Source organism: Erythrolamprus reginae, chromosome 7, assembly GCF_031021105.1.
Source record: "Erythrolamprus reginae isolate rEryReg1 chromosome 7, rEryReg1.hap1, whole genome shotgun sequence".
Lineage (NCBI taxonomy): Eukaryota > Metazoa > Chordata > Lepidosauria > Squamata > Dipsadidae > Erythrolamprus > Erythrolamprus reginae.
The window spans coordinates 38,537,970-38,559,089 of record NC_091956.1 but is presented as its reverse complement, the minus strand read 5'-3'; the positions used below and the strand labels follow the sequence as shown (position 1 = coordinate 38,559,089).

At 47.8% G+C, this 21,120-nt stretch overlaps 1 protein-coding gene across 8 annotated transcripts in view; it reads right to left on the bottom strand.

Moving 5' to 3' along the window:
- Window positions 1-21,120, bottom strand: part of CC2D2A (coiled-coil and C2 domain containing 2A) — a 445,922-nt gene that overhangs the window by 223,636 nt on the left and 201,166 nt on the right. For all 8 annotated transcript variants that reach the window (XM_070757365.1, XM_070757366.1, XM_070757359.1 and 5 more), the window contains 3 exons: window positions 4,991-5,147; window positions 4,501-4,636; window positions 3,823-3,961 (listed from right to left, as the gene is read on the bottom strand). In XM_070757365.1, coding sequence (XP_070613466.1) covers window positions 3,823-3,961; window positions 4,501-4,636; window positions 4,991-5,147 — 432 coding nt within the window. The remainder of the gene's footprint in view (window positions 1-3,822; window positions 3,962-4,500; window positions 4,637-4,990; window positions 5,148-21,120) is intronic.

Here is a 21,120-nt window from a genome sequence, read left to right as displayed (position 1 = left end):
TAAGGGCCCAAGCTGTCATCTGGTGAGATTTCTTGATTAGACTTTCTGCCCTGCGATCCTCTGGTTTTAGGCCATCTGCCATCTCGGATAGAACGAGCGTATTGGACACCAGGGCTGCAATTGGGGCATCGATAGATGGAAATTCCAGCAGGTTCTCCAGTTCCTAACCCTAACCCTAACCCTACGCTCTGAGGCTGTTGGGCCCAGTGCTCCTGCTGGATGTTGCCATGGCCTCTTAATATTGTCCAAAACCAACTGTGGAGCAGGTATAAGATCTGCATCCTTTTGGGGCTCTGTGAGCACCCTGGTGGCAGGTTGAGGGACAGCAGCTGGATCTGTGGACTTCTCTGCTGTGCCCAGTGCCACTGCTAGTTTTGCTTTATTGAGGAGAACACGAAATATGGATGGCCTGAATAGCCCAGCATATGCTGGAGGTTCTGGGGGTGCCCCTTCATCTTCGGATAGGCCATCATCTGGCTCTGAGCCTTGGCCCCTAAATCCCGAATCCTCATGTAATGAATCATGTACAGGAGAGGAGGGGGCTGGAGCTGCCCTTATATTCCTCTGTACCGAGGGAGGGGGGCGCGGTGAAGGAGGGGGGGCAGTAGTTGTTATATACTGTTGCACCCCTGCCGCTATGCCATGCGAATATGCAGAGGCAATCATATCTTGTAAGGCAGGTGGTAAGCGTTGCCAAGTATCTGGGGAGGAGCGGAGCCCAGCTGCTGTTGGGGTAAATGTGGCTGTTGGCAGTGGTTGAGATGCCATGTGCCATGTAGAGGAGGAAGGCATGGGAAAATCAGGCCTTGGTGGGTCTGCCACCTGTGATGGCCCCCCAAACCTATCCGGTGACCAGTCCTTGTCTGTGGCCAACCCCGTACCCTTCGGGAGTCTCGGGGGGGGGGGGTAGCGCTGGTTATTGTCCCTATATTCTGACCTGGAGTTGTCTGAAGACCTGGGGCCTGCCTTTGTGCCTCTAATTGTTCTTCAAGTGCTTTTATGCATCTTTCAGCCTCCTTTAGGGCAGAAGAGGATTGCGAGCTCTTAGATTTAGCCTTGGAGGAGTGTGATTTCTCCTTGGCTTTTATGGTAGGTGGGTCCGCTACCCCTTGTTGAGGAACTTCAGCCATTCTGAATGAATTAAGGTCTCCAACTGATCGCACAGTGCAGGATTCTATTTCTGCTGCGTTTGCGGCAAAATGACCCAGCGAAAATGGCTGTCGCAGTTTGAGCGCTGCCCTTTCCTATGCTTTACAGGATATCTGGGCATTTCCCCCTGCTCTGGGGTGAATTGCGGTGTCAATCACCATCTTAAAAATGGCGGGCAGAAGTTGACTTTCCTGGGGAAGACCCCAAGATGGCGGCCCCCTATGCAGCCTGCCATGTCCATGCCGGCTGAAACCTTTGTTCCTGCTTGCCGGGCTCCTTTTTTTTTTTTTTTGTCGCTCTTTGTGGAGATATGCGATTCCGAAAATCTCCTGGCTGGGTGCTCGCGACCTCCCTCCTTCGTCTTCGGAATGCGGATTTAGGCGGGAATTTTAAAAATCCGGCTGCCTTCTCTGCCGTTTTGATCAGCTCGGCTTCAAAGTCGCCTTGTACTGAGGTATGGCCGCGCAGGCCGGGGACCTCCTTCTGTGGCGACTCCCGGTCCTAGGAGCAGTACCCGCGCAGGGAAGAAGCTCCGACCTGGGAACAACGTTGTAGGCAATACTCCGCAGAGCAGGGGCCCAATCCCGCAGAGGTAAGTTGATCCATGAACCTGAAAAGAAACAAAGAAAGAAATCGTTAGAAAAAAGGATATTTTAATATTTAAACAAACTAGACTACAAGAGTCATAGGAGAAGAAACTCGTGTGTCCCTTCACTATGACTGAGTTTTTTAGACTGACCCAGGAAGGGCAGCAAGGGGGTTGGACCAGTTATTTATGCTAATTTTTAACTCAGTCCCTTCCAATAAGGTTGAAGAATAACCCATGTTGGACTCTCCGTAGCAGTGCAAGTGGAGAATGGAACATTTTAGAAGTCAACCACTGGCTCATAAAATGATGGCATCATAAGAATTTTGGATTTGTAAATCATGTATTACAGTACCTAAATGAAGGGCGTCTAGCAAGAGACAGACTTCATGTTGTGAAGACCAGCAAGAAGGTGTTAGGGAAACAACTGGCTCCCTAACCAAAGGGCTTTAACCCTGCTCTTCTGTTCGGGTCTATTTGACCAGAAACAAAGTTTGAGATCCTATAAAAAATTTTCCCTGCACATCTGAAACTTGAAATTACATGACTTTGTCTCATTTGAGAGGTTCTTTCTATGAGTATTTTTTTTTTGTTGCTTAGTTTTTGCTGGGTGCAATGTATCACTTGTTCTGTTCCCGGGTCTATTTGACCCAGACTTTAAAAATGTTGATTTTAGCTACTGTAAGTGGTTTTTTGAATACCTATTGCATTAGTAAACGTTATATGAACATGCTTGATCATAAACAAATGAAAAATGAAATTAAAAATTAATTTTTATTTTTATTTTTTTCAGAAAAAAAGGTAATTATGCACATTTGACCCAAAGAGTTTTACAGGTCTGAAACTTGTGATTGATTTACTTTTCCTCATTTGAGGGGTTCTTACTATGAGTATGGGGGGGGGGGGTTGTGGGGTTTTTTTGGTTTACCTGATGCTATGTGCTGATTGTTACACTTGTACTGTTCAGGTCAATACTGACTTTTACAGGTCTGAAACGTGATTGATTTACTTTTCCTCATTTGAGGGGTTCTTACTATGAGTGTGTTTTGGGGGGGGTTGGGAGGAGGTTTGGTTTATCTGATGCTATATGCTGGCCATCTGGTCTTCTGGGCTCTGCTGTGCATATGCTGGGGCAGGGCATTTCCACATGCTTCGCTGGGAAAAGTAATTGGGATAGATAGCAGAAGGCACTGGAAGGAGGAATCCAGGAGGAAACTAGCACACACTGGGGAAATAAATTGAGAAGACTGGGGATCCCCTACCCTGTTTTAGTTTTAGCAGGCCTCTCTGAAGCTTCCTAGAACTAAAAACGGGATGTGGGATGGATGCAGCACCCCCCTGCCCATTTTGGAGGTCTGCTAGCACCAAAACAGGCTGGAGGGGTTGCTAGTACATGCACGAGGAATGGGACGAGTAGAGGGGTATCACTTACTCATGCGTAGGGGGCTGCCTGCATGGTAGCATTGCTGTCACGTGAATGCACACTTTTTTGGCACCCGAGGAAGAAAAGGTTAGCCATCCTGGTACATAAAGGGAAATACACTATTGTAGATATTGATGAGGTTGGGCCTATGATTGGAACGCACAACTAGGATATAAATTGTTCAAATGAAACACACTTAAGAGTAGCTGGAATTGCATTACATTTAAGAAATCACTACACTTCTACAGAAATAAGCAATAGAGCTAACTTCTGGATCCTTGTCCAACTTATCTCCTAATTTCTAACTTGAGGCTATTAGATGTGTTAGCAATGCTATATTAAGTCTTCTGGAAGAAGGAAGAAAACAAGAATAGTAAATCACACCAGAAACCTCCAAGACTGGCAGCTTGTTCCAACTCTAGAATTTGCATCTGTGTTACAGAATAAAGGATTAGGGTAAAAGCCCAGACCCTTTTTCTAATGAAACATTCAATGCATCCAAGACAACCATCTGTGCACACATGTAAGGAATATGTCAAAAGAGACAATCGCCTGCCTATTAAATATATTAACCTGTATCACTAACTCTTCAGGCGAGGCTTTGGGAAAATGTAGAATAAAAATATCTGGAAGTTCAGCATCATGAATAATAGAAAGTTCTTACTTTTAAAAACTGCATTAGGGCTGCGTTGCTTGGATCGTTAGGATCAAGTTTTGTTTCAGTCACCCACTTGGCTAATTTCTTCATGTCAGTTAATCCAGATGTGCCAATTGATGCAATAGCATCCACTTTTTTTAAGGAACTGAAATTTTGACATAAGAGTGAAAACAACTGGTTAAAAGTAGTATTCCAAATAATTTATAAAATAATAATAAATGAATAAATAAATGAATAAATGAAAATGAAATAATCTCTATGGTTGGTGTTCCTAGTTATGGACTGTCAATTTTGTATAACATCATTAATTTGCCTTTTCAAATAAAATTTAGAAACAGCTTTACAATCATATAACATCCTTTCACAAGTCTCACTACTGTTGAAAATGTGTACTGTTTAATAAGCTCATGGTAAGTTAATAAACATATTTTATATTTTTAATATTTTTATTCAAGGAAGTATCACTGTGCTTGAAATAATACTAAATACCAGTACAGAGTAGTTCAAGAGACAATAACGTTCAGCTGTCACATGCATACAAAACTTAAAATATAATTCAACCTCTGGCTAAAACAATGGTCTCTAAATATTATTCCAAAAATCAAGCAATCTGATAGACTATTTTTTCTTTCTTCTTAGGAAGGAAAGAGGACTTGTTGAATTGAATTCTGTTGAATTCCCTACCTTGAAAGAGCAGAGTTATTTTCTGAAACTGGTATCCCATTTGCTCCAACTGCCCATGATACACTGCATGACACTTTACCAGAAGTCATTAAAATCATATTATTACTACCATCTGCTTCAAATGAAAATGGAACCCCTGCAAGAAGAGATCAAAAAGACAAGTCCTGCTCAAATATGACAAATCAACCATGGTTTGTATTCTTTTGAACCAATAAAAATATATGATTTGCATAGTTTTTAATGTTTCTGTATTTTTCCTTAGAGGGAGGGAGGGAGGGAGGGAGGGAGGGAGGGACAACATGAGTTTTCAGCCAGTTTTGGAGATCTATCAAAGGTGGTTGTGAGGCTAAACACCTCAAGTTACCTATGAGATGACAGTTAAGTTTATGGACATACGGTATAAGTATTTGGACCACAATCTGTCAAATATGTTAGCTGGTTTGCAATCCTCTAAACATGAACAAATAAGAAATGGAAACAATCTCTGTACCACTGCCCACTCCTTCATGGCCCGGTGTTACACACTGATCACTGCTGAATTCAATTTCTTCAATTGGAGCTCTTCCTGTCAAAACAGTCATCTCCGGGATGGGCACAAATACTTCCGTTAACAAATTAGCACTGCCAAGTCCAATTGTTTCATAAACCTGTAATAAAGTGAAGAAAGTATTCCAAGCCTTAATTACTTTGAATTTACAGACTTTTTTCAAATATGTTCTCATGGCCATAAATAAGTACATGCATTTCAAGGACTGGAGAAGGTTGGTATAAGTTACAATTGCTTATCTTTCATCATATATTATAATAATACAGTGGTACCTCTACTTAAGAACTTATAATAAATAGACCTTTATTATAGTCAAGGACCATCAATATAATAATAATAGTAATTAAAAAACAGAAAAACAGAAAATCCAAGAACCGTTTCAGATTCTTAGAATCTAGACATTTTAGTATCTCTTTGATCCTAGTAGCAGATTCTTGGGTGATAAATGTAGTCCTTGACTTACAACAGTTTGTTGACCATCCAAAGTTGGTTGTCATCCAAGTCAACAAAGACATGCTAGGTGTTGAGGTTCTTGGACATCTGGAGACAAATGACTTACAAAATTCATGACTTTTGGCTGATCAACTAAAATTGACCCATTGTAAATATACAAAAGATGTACGTATTTCACTATGATGAAGGCAGACATTTGCGACGAAACCCCACTGCTGCTGCGCAGAATCTGGCCACCTGTGCTGTAATTATGGCTTGTTCATTTTTAAGCAGCCACTGGAGGTAGGTAGTGTCTGAGTGGCCAGGATACCTTGCAATTAGTGGCAAAATGTTTTTCCTAATGTCTGTATAAAAGGAGCATCTCAGGAGCATGTGTCCTTCAGTCTCCACCTCTCCTGAGCCACAAGGGCAAAATCTTTCAGTGAATGGTATTCTTTTGTGCAAAACAGTGGATGGAAGCGCATGGCACCGTATAAAAGCAAATGCTTTTCAGTGGTTTGCTGATTCCAGCTGTCTAAGATATCTGGCAGGAGCCACAACATAACTAGTGGCATCTGGGGCCAGAAACAGCAGAGCTTTATTTAAGTCCTCCTGCCTCTCGATGTCCTCCACCCATTGTCACAAGATTTGTCTTGCTAGATCGTAGTTCATCTCGAGTATTGAAGCTGGGGAGAAGCCTAATTTGTGAAGATTGAACTCGATGGCCTTAATCCATGAGGAGGAAAATTCGTTGTGAAGGATTAACGGAGTAAGACCTTGCGGAAAAAAATTAAACTTTAACCACATATTTAGAGACGTTATACAGATTCTTGCTTCGACTTTTATCAATCCAGTCTCCAGGCACAGAAGTGTGTTTGAAATGCAACGTGGCATCTGGAGAATTGCTCTAATAAATTTGGATTGAACTAATTCTAGTGGTGTGAAGTGTAAAGCTGAAGCTGGCAGTCCAAGCAAGGTCTCATAAAGAAGCTGAGCTAGCGACTTGGCCATAAAAAGCTTAATAGCAGCAGGAACATAATAATCTTTGTGCAGAAAAAATTGAGAATGGAGCTCGCTGATCTTTGGCCCAAGGCAGCTGCATATTCTCCATGTGCTTTCCTTGAGCCATTGGCCTGAAAGACCATCCCCAGGTATTAGAAGGTGGTTACCTGCTCTGTTTTGTGCCCATCAAGATACCATGAGTAAGTTTTTGGCCTTTTTGCAAAGGCCGTGATCTTTGTTTTTTGATATTTGATATATACAGAGGGAATTTCTGGGGTTGTTGCGATGGATTGAGGTGTCATCACACTCAAAGTTGGCCTTCTCTAAAAGAGGGGTGGTCCCATCTAAATCCTTCCTGGGGAAATTGTTCAGGGTAAGAGTTTTTAACACCAGCTAACAGGGATTGCCATTCAGATACCTCCTCACTAGATGTATAAGAAGGGGTTGTTAGATCATACACCATTCGGCTTTGAGATGATGACACTGAGGTGGGGCCTCTCTCACTCAATTGTAATACTGAGGGCATCATTGGGTAGTTACATAAGGATGCTATTATCTCCTTCTCTGCTGGATCCTCTAATGGCCCCTGTGGGTCTTGGCTTCTCTTTTCCATAAGTTCACATTCATGCAAACTCCTCCTTACTGGAGGAGAAGCAAGAGGCACAAGCACCGGGGAAACCAAATCTATAAGTGGTTCGGCTGTGTCCACTATGGTCAGTAGAGATTTCCTTAAGTTTTCCAGCTTAAATAATATATTATCTTGTTCTTCCCTTGGGAGAGCAACAAAAGCGTTAATAAGTCCAGTTTCTGAGATGTTAAGTGCATCATCACTGAGCAATGCTGCCTTACTCCCACTTTCTTCATCTCTCTTTCCCAAGGTTGAGTGGAAGAACCGTTGACTTACCTGAACGGTCTTCTCGATGCCCTGGAAGGAGAGTCCAGCATGGGTTTAGCTCAAGTCTTATTGGTAGGACTGAGTTTTAAATTAACATAATTAACATATTAATTAGGTACCGCCCCCTTGCTGCCCCAAGGAGTCAGTTTTAAAAAACGAAATAGGAATAATTCAACAATTTATTGAATAACAAGAATAACGTAACCAGAAATCCCCCATGGTTCAATAGGGAGGGTTTGGACTCTCCTTCCAGGGCATCGAGAAGACCGTTCAGGTAAGTCAACGGTTCTTCTCCCATGCCTCTGGAAGGAGAGTCCAGCATGGGATATACCCAAGTTAAAGTTCCAGGGAGGGAGATTGCTGAACCATGGGCTGTGCTTCCTCACACACTTTCTGAAGAACACGTCGTCCAAAGGCGGCGTCAGCCGAAGCGAAAGTGTCCAACTTATAGTGGCGAATAAAGGTTGTGGGTGTAGTCCACGCCGCGGCTCTGCAGATGTTCTCAATGGGCACCTGCGTCGCCCAAGCCGCTGACGAAGCCGCACTCCTAGTTGAATGAGCCTGAATCCCCGGAGGTGGACTGGTTGACTTCGCCTTATATGCCTCGACTATACATAACCTGACCCATTGACTAATGGTGTTCGAGGATATCTTGAGACCTAGTCTAAGAGAACCAAAAGACACGAACAAGGCCTCAGTCTTTCGTATCGCACAGGTGCGCCTGATGTACAGTTTTAACACCCTGCGCACGTCCACCTTGTGCCACTTAAGTTGTAAAGGATGATTACCTCGAGCACAGAAATCTGGTAATACTAATTCCTGGGCTCTGTGGAAGTGTGTGTTGACCTTTGGAATAAACGTGGGATCCAGACGTAAAACAACTCTGTCTGGATAAAACCTACACAAATCTGGTCTAACTGATAAAGCGGATAATTCGGACACCTGCCGGGCCGAGGTCACTGCTACTAAAAAGACCGTCTTAAGGGAAGGAAACGTAATGGAACTGATCTCAAGGGTTCAAATTGTGGACCCGTGAGGGCTTGAAGAACCAGCGTTAAATCCCATGTGGGAAACCGTCGAACCGGTGGAGGGCGTGTATTAGTAGCCCCGCGAAGGAAGTCCTTAATCCAAGGATGGTGGTTCAAGGAGCCCCCATCTTCTCCCTTTATAATGGTAGTCAAGGTGGCCACCTGTCTCCTCAATGTGTTGGGTGCCAGGCCCTTGTCCAAGCCTGCTTGTAAAAACTCCAGGACAGGAAGCACCGTAGAGTCCTGGGGATGTAAATGTCTGTTGGCACAGAAGGATGTAAAGGCAGCCCATGTCGCCTGATAAATACGGGTGGTGGAAGGCCGTCTAGCTGCCTGAATTGTGGCAATAACATTTTCCGGAAGGTGACAACTCCTCAACCTGTCCCCCTCAAGTGCCAGGCGGTCAGATGGAACCATTGAGGTTCTGGATGATGCACAAACCCCTGGCTGAGGGAGATCTGGTCGTCCGGAATTCTCCACGGTGGGGAGATGGACAGTCCCATGAGGTCCGCGAACCAGGGCCTTCGAGGCCAATGTGGTGCTAACAGAATGACCTCCGCCTTCTCCAGCAAGATCTTTCCTAACACTTTCGGGATAAGTGGAATTGGAGGAAAGGCATACAATAAGGTCCTTGGCCACGGAAGGTGAAGGGCATTGACTCCCTCGGCTCCCGGAGATGGAAACCGGGAATAAAACCTCGGGAGCTGAGCATTTTGGGGTGTGGCAAACATATCCACCATTGGCTCCCCAAACCGATGGGCGACTTCTTCGAAGAGAGGAGGATTGAGTCTCCACTCCGCCGGATCCAGCTCCTGTCGACTGAGCCAATCCGCCTGCTTGTTGTCCTCTCCCGCTATGTGTTCTGCGTGTAATGAGGATAGATGAAGCTCTGCCCAATCGAAAAGAAGAACAGTCTCTTCCATTAGTCTGAGTGAACGCGTCCCCCCTTGATGATTTAAATGTGCCCTGGTCGCCACATTGTCCGTGCGGACGAGCACATGGTGGCCTTCGAGTAGTGTTGAGAAGGCCTGTAGTGCCAAGCGGACCGCCCGCAATTCCAGGAAGTTGATATTGACCGGGTGTAGATCCTGGGGTCTCCAGAAGCCTTGTGTCACCTGAGAGTTGACATGGGCGCCCCACCCCAGGAGGCTGGCATCCATGGTAAGGATGGTATACCGGAAATGGCCAAAAGACGAACCCTGACACAGTGCCAGGGATCTCCACCACTTGAGGGAGAGTCGCAGATCGTGTCCCAACGAGATCAGCTGATGTGTATGGCTTATGCGCCTTCGCTGGTAAGGGAGTAGAGTCCACTGAAGCATCCGAAAATGGTAGCGAGCCCAAGGAACGATGTCCACACACGACACCAAAGTCCCAGCACCTTGGACAGGAAGGACAACGGGATCTTCCGTTGCCGCTGAAGTCTGGCCACTAGAGAGCGAACGTTGAGCTGTCGCTCCGGAGAAAGATACACTCTTCGGGACACCGTGTCTATTACTGCACCAAGATGGATGACCCTGGTTGCAGGTATCAAGTGGCTCTTTGGGACATTGATCGTGAAACCGTGACGTTGAAGTAAGGCCAATGTGGTCTGCAGATCTCGATGTGCCGCCACACGGTCTCCAGAAAGAAGGAGGATATCGTCCAAATAAGCTAGGATCCGAATTGACTGGGATCGTAGGTTGGCCATCAGCGCATCCAAACGTTTTGTGAAGGTGCGCGGGGCCGATGACAGGCCAAATGGCATTGCCCTGTATTGATAGTGAGCGTTGTTTAGGCAAAATCTCAGGAATTGCCGATGCACCAGATGTATGGGCACGTGCAAATAAGCCTCCTTCAAGTCGACAGAGGTAAGGAGGTCTCCTGCCCGAACCGAAGCTAGAATGGAGCGAAGGGAGCTCATCTTGAACCTCCTGTAGAGAACGTATTGGTTCAGACGTTTGAGGTTCAGGATGAGTCTGCAACCTCCAGATGTTTTGGGTACGAGGAACACCTTTGAATATAACCCCGTACCCTCCAGGTTGCACGGAACCGGTTCGATTGCTTGGATCTCCAAGAGGTGCAAAATCTCCTGCTCCAAGAGAGCCTTGTTTGCGGGGTCCTTGGGTACAGGGCAAGTTACAAACTGATGCAGAGGGCTGTGGAGAAACTCAATGCGCAGCCCCCGAGACACAGTGGCTAACACCCAGGCATCGGTGGATGTAGTGTGCCAGGCCCTGCTGAAGTGCTGTAACTTGCCCCCCAAGGGAATGGCGTCTAGGCAGTCATTTTGAATGTCGGAAGTTCCTTTGTTGAGATCCCCTAAAGGGGCGCCTTGTCTGGTGAAATCCTCTACTTCTATCCTGGAAATAACTTCGGTCACTTCTGTAAGGCGTCGAGAAGTTGCCTTGGGAATAGGCTCTGGCCGGCTGTGATGTGGTTGGAGTCTGGTCCCACCGAAAGGACTGACGACGAAAGTACGGACCAGTCCTGCGGTCCTGGCGGCGATAAGATCTCGGAAGGACCTTCCTCTTGTCCTTATCTTCCACCAAGATGAGATCAAGCGCCTCCCCAAACAGTTTTGTGCCCTCAAAGGGGGCTGAGGACAATGTCCACTTCGACTTGGCATCGACTTGCCAGTTCCTCAGCCAAAGGAGACGCCGTGACGAGATGGTTGACGCCATAGCCCTGGAGGCAAACTTAGCTGCATGCAGCGTAGCATCTGTAGAGAATTCCGCCGTCGCCAGAAGCTTATTCAGATCCTGCCTCAACCTGGTCTCCTCGGGGCCCAGTCTAGCTTGTACCTCCTGGATCCACATGATGGATGCACGATTGAAAAAGGAGGCCGTAGATGCAGCCTGAAGGGCCCAAGCGGCCATCTGATGAGTCTTCTTCAAGAGAGTCTCCGCCCTCCTTTCATCAGGCTTGAGTCTATCCGCAGTCTCCGAAGGGATGACCGCGTTGGAAACTAGCGTGGCCACAGGTTTGTCCACGGGAGGAAACTACAACAGATTTTCCATGTTATCGTCAAACGTATAAAATCTGCGCTCCAAGTTTGATGGGCCTTGCGCCGCCTCTGGATGCTGCCAGGGGCGCTTGATGTTTTCCAGGAAGATTTCCAACGCCGGAACCTTGTCGGATTCCCTGGCGGGTTCCTTGCATAAAGTCTCTGATGTGCGCAGGCCATCCCCTGGTTCTACAGGAGTCGCCGATCCCGGCACGTCCAAGGCCTGTTTCACCTTGTGTAACAAAACCCTGAACAAGGAGGGTTTGAAAAGGCCGGCTACTGCTGGTTGCTCGGGAAAACTGAATTCGTCGTCCGACAAACCGTTCCCGTGGTCGCTGTCCTCCTCAAAATTGGACTGGTCACCCGTCATTGAGCCCAACCCAGTCGGGGGTGGTGGAACTGACCAAGGATCTCTGGGTTGAGTGGCCTGAGATGGAAATGTATTAGAGCGTGGGTTGCTGCAGCTATGCCCTGCGTATAGGCATTAGCTATAATGTCCTGTAACGCAGGAGAAAATGCCTGCCAAGCGTCTGCGTGCTCTCTAAGACCCGCTGCCGTTGGCGTAAACGTAGATGAGGGAGCGTAGGCAGTCTGTATCCCCATCTGTGGCATAGGCTGACTATTGGATGATGAGGGTCTCTCAGGCCTGGTGGCAGGTGAAGACAAAGGTGGAAGAGGAAATTGTGATGCCTGCCTGTCAGGTGACCAATCTCTTTCTGTAGCAGTGCCTTGGAGCCCCATTGACACACTAGGAGAGAGTGTTGATGGAGGAAGTGGTTGAAAAGGGCTTATAGTCAGTCCCCCTTGTGTGGGGGGGGACAAGGCCGCTTCCAAACGTTGCTCTAGGGCCTTGATCTTCCTCTCTGCCTCACGCAGTGAGGAGCCCGACTGGGAAGATTTTATTTTGGGCTTGCCTGCAGCCTTTTCCTTCCCTTTGGATGGAGCCTTAGGTGTTTGGGCCTGCTCCTCCTTGGAATCGAGTTGATCAGCCATGAGAAAAAAGGGGCAGCGTACTCACAAATTGAAATCCAAGAAATAAGTCACTGGCCTGCACCGAGAAGCAAAGTCACTAACAAGTGAGACCTGAGTGCAACTGACAGCTAGTCTCCACTGTTATTGGCTAGCAGGGCCCACGTAACCTGCATCATCAGTTACCGGGCAGATTAGAGCAACTCACTACAAGTGAGACCTGAGTGCAACTGACAGCTAGTCTCCACGTTATTGGCTAGCCGGGCCCACGTGACCTGCATCATCAGTTACCGGGCAGATTAGAGCCTCACAGACGCTGGCAACCAGCCCAGTTCGCGCCTATTTAACGCCTTTTTGACAGCGTTCGCGCCTTTGGAGAGCTCTAAAATGGCGGGCGCGAGGACGTTGCCTCAGCAGCCGAGCCCCATGGCCACAAACAATGGGAAACTCTCCTGTCTCACTGTGATCTCCGTTCCGGAGCGATCAGCTGTTTGGCGGTTTTTTAAAAAACATTGCGGCTGTGACCGCAACACCGGCATCGATCTCCTGCCGCCCCCGTCAATGGGGAGGGGCGGCCCCCCCCATCTGGGGTGTAAGGGCTTGGTATGGCCACGGAGGTCAGGGACCCAAAGCCCAGTTGCTCCTTCTCAGGGCAGTACCCACGGAGAGAAGAGGCCCCATAAGGAGGGAAGATGGGGGTGCTGCCCGCGGAGGGCAGAGACCCCAAGCCAATCTGGAACCTGTAGTAAAATAAAGAAAAAACATTAAAAGGTTCAAACCAATTTATTTACTTTAATATCATACTTAACCTAGAGGAAAGCAAACTCAAGTCCTTATCCTAGACTGAGTTTTTTAAAACTGACTCCTTGGGGCAGCAAGGGGGCGGTACCTAATTAATATGTTAATTATGTTAATTTAAAACTCAGTCCTACCAATAAGACTTGAGCTAAACCCATGCTGAACTCTCCTTCCAGAGGCATGGGAGAATGGTGGGCTGTTTAAAAATCAGAAGTAATCTTTTCCAGTTTGGGGGCTCTGGAAGCCACTCCATAGCACGGAGATCAACCTGCCCCCTCTGACAATGGAGAAGCTGGCTTAAGGAATTTAGTATGGCACTTTTAGTTTTCCAACGTCCATAATTCATTCTAATCAAATGAATTCTAAGAGCAACCTAGTGTGTTTGAAGTAGGGTAGATACTTTTCTGTCTTCTAATAAATCTTTTCTATTGGTGCCTCCCCCTCTTGCAACCCTACCTGGAGAAGGCCTAATTTTCTGCGTGGGCTGCCACTTTTTTGCGGGCTCTTTAAATTTCTCCTCTTCCTTATCCTGACTATGGGGTTTATCCATATCTGCTGTGAGAACCTTAGTGTGAGTGACTGTAGCCCATTGTTGGGCTTGCAGAAAAACAGCTGTATCCTTTTTCATTGCCTCTACATCAAGTTGAATGGTTATCAGTTGCTCAAATATTGAAACAACTGTTTGCGCAATTGTAGGCATTGTTTTGCCATAAACTCTGTTGTGTTCTCCCACGGTAAGCTCTCCACATTCTGAATTACTTTGTTTCTTGCTCTTTTTTTAGTCTTTTCCTCAGCTGTAGCTGTAACTGGACTCCTATAAATTGATCTATATTCTAACTAAAAAATTTTTGGGGGGGTTAATGATGGACAATTGGGGAGGGTGTAGTATGTATGGAGTGAATGATTGGGATGGATGGGATGGATGGGATGGATGGGGTTACAATATGGGTGAAATGAATGGGAAGGATGCAAGTAACATAGTTGGCCCACCTGGCGCTGGAGAGGCAGGAGGGGGGGAGGCAACTATCTCTGGGTGGACAGAGGGTCAGAACATCCCGGTGTTGCTGGGGAGAGGCAGATATGGCAGGGGCCACAGAGTTAGCCGTTCCAGGGGAACGAGGGATCGTTGCGTAATAACGATCCCTTGTTCTGGCTCTGTGAGCGCAACCTTGGGTACTGGTGATGAGTGTAATTCTGGCCCTGGGCTCAGGTTGCTGCTGCTTAATGCCAGGTCGGTGGTAAATAAAGCTCTCCTCATCCGAGATCTAATCCTGGATGAGGAGGCCGACCTGGCATGTATTACTGAAACCTGGCTGGGTCCAGAGGGAGGAGTTCCTCTCTCTGAAATTTGCCCAGCTGGGTTTCAGATATGGCATCAACCTCGACCCCAGGGAAGGGGGGGAGGAGTGGCTATTATAGCCAGGGAGTGCCTTTGCCTACGTGGACTCATTGCTCCAGAAATTGCGGGTTGTGAATCTCTCTTGATGAAGCTGGACTTAGGGGTTCAGGTGGGCTTGTTTCTCACGTACCTGCCTCCCAGCTGTGTGTCAAAAGCCCTGCCTGTGCTGCTCGAGGAGGTAGCCTGGTTGGCGGTGGAGTTCCCCAGACTTATTGTCTTGGGGGACTTCAATCTGCCGTCACTCGGCGAAACCTCTGGACTGGCACAGGAGTTCATGGCCACCATGACAGCCATGGACCTGACTCAAGTAATACAGGGTCCGACTCACGAGGGAGGGCACGCACCCGACATGGTATTCCTCTCTGAGCAATTGAGTAATGGTCTGAGACTAAGGGGCTTAGAAATACTGCCTTTGTCATGGTCAGACCATTTCCTACTACGGCTTGACTTCCTGGCTCCAATCCTTCCCCACAGGGAGGCGGAACCAATTAAGATGTTCCGCCCCAGACGCCTGATGGACCCAGAGGGCTTTCAGACGGCGCTTGGGGTTATTCCAGATGCACTCGTCCACAGTTTGGTGGAGTCTCTTGCGGAAGCCTGGAACAAGGCTGCAGCGGAGGCTCTTGATCGGATTGCGCCTTTGCGACCTCTCCGTGGCGCTAGACCCCGTAGAGCTCCATGGTTCAACGAGGAGCTCCGGGAGTTGAAACGCCAAAAGAGACGTCTAGAGAAGCGATGGAGAAAGAGTAAGTCTGAATCCGATCGAACACTTGTAAGAGCTTTTATTAAGACTTACAAAGTGGCGCTCAGCAGAATCCCGCCCGGCCGCTCTGTTTAGGGTGACCCGCTCCCTTCTTAATCAGAGGGGAGTTGGGGAGCCCTTACAGAGTAGTGGCGAGGATTTTAACTCGTTTTTCGCTGATAAAATCGCTCAGATCCGGGCAGACCTCGACTCCAATTGGAAAACAGAGTCGGCTGACAACGAGTCAGTCGAGGTGACTGGGGCCCGTACTTGTCCACCTGTCTGGGAAGAGTTTGATCTGGTGACACCTGATGAAGTGGACAAGGCCATTGGAGCTGTGAGTTCCGCCACCTGTTTACTGGATCCGTGTCCCTCCTGGCTGGTTTCGGCCAGCAGGAAGGTGACACGGAGCTGGGTCCAGGAGATTATCAACGCTTCCTTGGGGAGGGGATCCTTTCCATCATATTATAAAGAGGCGCTCGTGCGCCCCCTCCTCAAGAAGCCTTCCCTGGACCCAGCCGTACTTAATAACTACCGGCCAGTCTCCAACCTTCCCTTTATGGGGAAGGTTGTCGAGAAGGTGGTGGCACTCCAGCTCCAGTGATCCTTGGATGAAGCCGATTATCTAGGTCCCCAGCAGTCGGGTTTCAGACCCGGTTACAGCACGGAAACTGCTTTGGTCGCGTTGATGGATGATTTATCCTCTGTCCTGGTGCTTCTTGACCTCTTAGCGGCTTTCGATACCATCGACCATGGTATCCTTCTGCACCAGCTGGGGGGGTTGGGGGTGGGAGGCACTGTTCTCCAGTGGTTCTCATCCTACCCTCCAGTCGGTCGCAGTCGGTGTTAGTGGGGGGTCAGAGGTCGACTCCGAGGTCTCTCCCTTGTGGGGTGCCTCAGGGGTCGGTCCTCTCCCCCCTGCTATTTAATATCTACATGAAACCGCTGGGTGAGATCATCCAAGGGCATGGGGTGAGGTATCATCAGTACGCTGATGATACCCAGCTTTACATCTCCACCCCATGTCCAGTCAACGAAGCAGTGGAAGTGATGTGCCGGTGTCTGGAGGCTGTTGGGGCCTGGATGGGTGTCAACAGACTCAAACTCAACCCGGATAAGACGGAGTGGCTGTGGGTTTTGCCTCCCAAGGACAATTCCATCTGTCCTTCCATTACCCTGGGGGGGGAACTTTTGACCCCCTCGGAGTGCGTCCGCAACATGGGCGTCCTCCTCGATCCACAGCTCACATTAGAGAACCATCTTTCAGCTGTGGCGAGGGGGGTGTTTGTCCAGGTTCGCCTGGTGCACCAGTTGCGGCCCTATCTGGACCGGGACTCACTGCTCACAGTCACTCATGCCCTCATCACCTCGAGGTTCGACTACTGTAATGCTCTCTACATGGGGCTACCTTTGAAAAGTGTTCGGAAACTTCAGATCGTGCAGAATGCAGCTGCGAGAGCAGTCATGGGCCTACCTAGGTATGCCCATGTTTCACCAACACTCCACAGTCTGCATTGGTTGCCGATCAACTTCCGGTCACAATTCAAAGTGTTGGTTATGACCTTTAAAGCCCTTCATGGCACTGGACCAGAATATCTCCGAGACTGCCTGCTGCTGCACGAATCCCAGCGACCGATTAGGTCCCACAGAGTGGGCCTTCTCCAGGTCCCGTCAACTAAACAATGTCGGTTGGTGGGCCCCAGGGGAAGAGCCTTCTCTGTGGTGGCCCCGACCCTCTGGAACCAACTCCCCCCGGAGATTAGAACTGCCCCTACTCTCCTTGCCTTTCGTAAGCTCCTTAAGACCCACCTGTGTCGTCAGGCATGGGGGAACTGAGACATCTCCCCCGGGCATATACTATTTATGAATGGTATGTGTGTATGTATGTGTGTTTAGAAAATGGGGTTTTTTAAATGTTTTTAGTAGAAATTTAGATTTGTTGTAAATTGTTTTTTGTTATTCTGTTGTGAGCCGCCCCGAGTCTGCGGAGAGGGGCGGCATACAAATCTAAATAAATATAAACATAAACATAAACCTTGGTTGTAGAAACTGTTGGCTGTTTGGCAGGACCTGTTCTGGCCTCTCTAGATTGTTGAAAGTGGAGGGGAGGGGGTAGATTTACTTACAAGTCTCTTGCCAGCAAAGAGATCTTCAATTTTAGGTTGTTTTGCATTTTTCTCTGGTGGGAGAGATCTTGGGCTGGTTCCATGGTGCTTCTTTCTTTTCCCCCTGCCTTATTATGCCACCACCAAAGCTTGGTCTGTCTCCAGGAAATATTATTTAAGTAAAAATATCCAGTAAAAATTGTTTAAAAGATTGTTAAAATAAAATAAAAAATGTAGGAGGAACTGCTGAAAAAAACACTCCACCTGATATAGATTTTAAAAAGTTGAAAAATTTAAAAATAAATTAAAAGTATAAATATAAATGAGTTAAAAAGAAAGCCTATTTACTTTTGGAGGAGCTCTTTAGAGCCAACGCTGCTTGTCCTCCATCTTCGCTCGCCCCCCCTTAAGAACTTAATGGGTTCTTAAGAAGAAACATTTGTAAATAGAAGCAATTTTCCCATAGGAATCAATATAAAAACAAATAATGTGTGCAAACCCAGAAATAAAAGCTCGGAATTTGGGTGGGAGGAGGAGGAAGAAGAGGAGGAGGACAGTCGCTACCGAAGGAAGAAGGTGAGGTGAATCAAAAAAATCCAAAATTTTAAGGCTTTAAAAAAAAAGAGGGACTCTGAGGCAGCGAGGAGGAGCACGTGCCTCCCATACGCCCAGTGTTAGGCTGCCTCCCATGCACTGCACCAGAGAGAGAAACCCAGGTGGGCGAGGGGGAGAACCTCCTGCTCCTTTGATCAAAAGGCAGCTGCTGCTGCTATCTGCTTCCTCTTCCTTCCCATGTTGAAGGGCTCCCCTCCCCTCTCGCTCGTTCACTTTGTAGCAGGAGCCTTTCCTTCACTGTGGTGATTCCTCGGTTTGGCTGAAGCCAAGTTGATCCGGTTGGAGCGAAGTGCCCCCTTTTGCCTTTCCGCACCCAGATGCTCCGTGAGGGAGTCACCACAGTGAAGTGGTTTATTCCCTCTCCAAGTGCCCAGAGAAAGGAAAATGCTTTGTTCGCTCTGGACTGCCAAAGCCTTCTTAAGCGCTATCGAAAGGGTTCTCTGGCAGCCCAGAAAAGCCCGAGATGGCCAGGATTAAAGGGGGAATGGCAAGAAACTGGCTGGGCCTTCATGCTGTTCTCAAATTTCCTGGGGAAATTTTTCCGGGCTTGGATTCTTAAGTAGAAAATGGTTCTTAAGAAGAGGCAAAAAAATCTTGAACACTTATCTACAAAAGTTGTTAAGTAGAGGCATTCTTAGGTAGAGGTACCACTGTATTAGGGCTACACTGTAAATCTATGCTCTAACCTGGGATATATCTGAATGATATTTGTATGGGCTCCCCTTCCCTGACAAGTGACAGCAGAGAATGTGATTCTCATTTGAAAATCCACCTTTGAGAAGTAAAAGCCACTAGATCATGGACTCCAAAATCAGCAACTATGGAGGAAACCCCAGCAGTTCAAAGGAACATCATCTTTCGGCTGTGGCAAGGAGGGCGTTTGCCCAGGTTCGCCTGGTGCACCAGTTGCAGCCCTATTTGGACAGGGAGTCATTGCTCACAGTCACTCATGCCCTTATCATCTCAAGGTTCGATTATTGCAACGCTCTCTACATGGGGCTACCTTTGAAAAGTGTTCGGAAACTCCAGATTGTGCAGAACACGGCCGCGAGAGCCATCGTGGGGCTTCCCAGATTCGCACACGTATCTACAACCCTCCGTGGCCTGCATTGGCTGCCGATCAGTTTCCGGTCACAATTCAAAGTGTTGGTCATGACCTTTAAAGCCCTAAATGGCATTGGACCAGAGTACCTCCGGAACCGCCTGCTACCGCACGAATCCCAGAGGCCGATAAGGTCCCACAGAGTTGGCCTTCTCCGGGTTCTGTCGACTAAACAATGTCGTCTGGCGGCCCCCAGTGGAAGAGCCTTCTCTGTGGCGGCCCCGGCCCTCTGGAGTCAACTCCCCCCGGAGATTAGAACTGCTCCCACCCTCCTTGTCTTCCGTAAACTACTTAAGACCCAACTATACCGCCAAGCATGGGGGATTTGAGACATCTTTCCCCCAGGCTTGTTATAATTTATGTTTGGTATGTATGTGCTGTTTGGTTTTTAATTATGATAGTTTTTAGTTTTTTTAATATTAGATCTGTGCCAGTATAATATTGTTTTTATCGTTGTTGGGAGCCACCCCGAGTCTTCAGAGATGGGCGGCATACAAATCTAATAAATTACTATTATTATTATTATTATTATTATTATTATTATTATTATTATTAATGCTATTAAATTAACAGAAAATTGTTAGGGGAAGACTATCTTTGGGGTGGCAGAGGGCCAGAATATTCCAGTCTTGCTGGGGAAAGGCAGATATGGTGGGAGATATGGGATATGCTGCTCCTGGGGAATAAGAGTTCGCTGATTGAAAGTGATCCCTTGTTCTGGCCCCATGAACCCAGCCTGGGGTGCTGGTGACAAGCAAAATCCGGACCCTGGAATCAGGCTGTTGCTACTTAATGCCAAGTCAGTTGTAAATAAGGCTCCCCTCATCCAGGGTTTACTCCTGGAGGAGAAGGCCAACCTGGCATGTGTGACTGAGACCTGGTTGGACTCAGAGGGCGGGGTTCCTCTCTCTGAAATGTGCCCAGCTGAGTTTCAGCTGTGGCAACAGCCACGACTCCAGGGAAGTGGGGAAGGAGTAGCTATAATAGCCAAGAACACTATCAGACTACGCAGGCTCTCTGCTCCTAACATAGTGGGTTGTGAGTCCCTCTTTGCGAAGTTGGATCTAAGGGTTCAGATGGGCTTGTTGCTCATGTACCTGCCACCCAGCTGCATGTCAACAGCCCTGTCTGTGCTACATGAGGAGGTAGCTGGGCTGGCATTGGAATTCCCCAGACTTATTGTCTTGGGGGACTTAAACCTACCATCGCTTGACAAATCCTCCTGGTTAGCATAGGAGTTCATGGCCACCATGGCAACCATGGACCTAACCCAAGTAATTCAGGGTCTGACTCACAAGGGGGAGCACACTCCCAACATAATATTCCTCTCAGAGCAGTTGAGCAAAATGATCTGAAATTAAGGGACCTAGAGACCTTGTCTTTGTCATAGTCAGATCATTTTCTGCTATGGCCCCATAGGCTCCAATCCTACCCTGTAGGGAGGCGGAACCGATGGTGGTTCCGCCCCATGCGCCTAATGGATACAGAGGGCTTTCATAAGGCGCTTGGGATTTTACCGGAATCACTTGTAAACAGTTCGGCAGAGTCCCTTGCTGCTGCCTGAAATACAGCGGTGGTGGGCGCTCTAGAGTGAATTGCGCCTTTGAAACCTCTCTATGGCAGTAGACCCTGGAGATCTCTTTGGTTTACTGAAGAATTCTGGGGAATGAAATGCCAGAAGAGATGTCTAGAGAAGCATGGCATCGGACCAGAATATCTCCGGGACTGCCTTCTGCCGCATGAATCCCAGCGACCAGTTAGGTCCCACAGAGTTGGCCTTCTCCGGGTCCCGTCGACTAAACAATGTCATCTGGCAGGACCCAGGGGAAGAGCCTTCTCTGTGGTGGCCCTGACCCTTTGGAACCAGCTCCCCCCAGAGATTAGGATTGCCCCTACCCTCCTTGCCTTTTGCAAACTTCTTAAAATCCACCTCTGCCGTCAGGCATGGGGGAATTGAGATATCTCCCCCTGGCCTATATAACTTATGCATGGTATGTTTG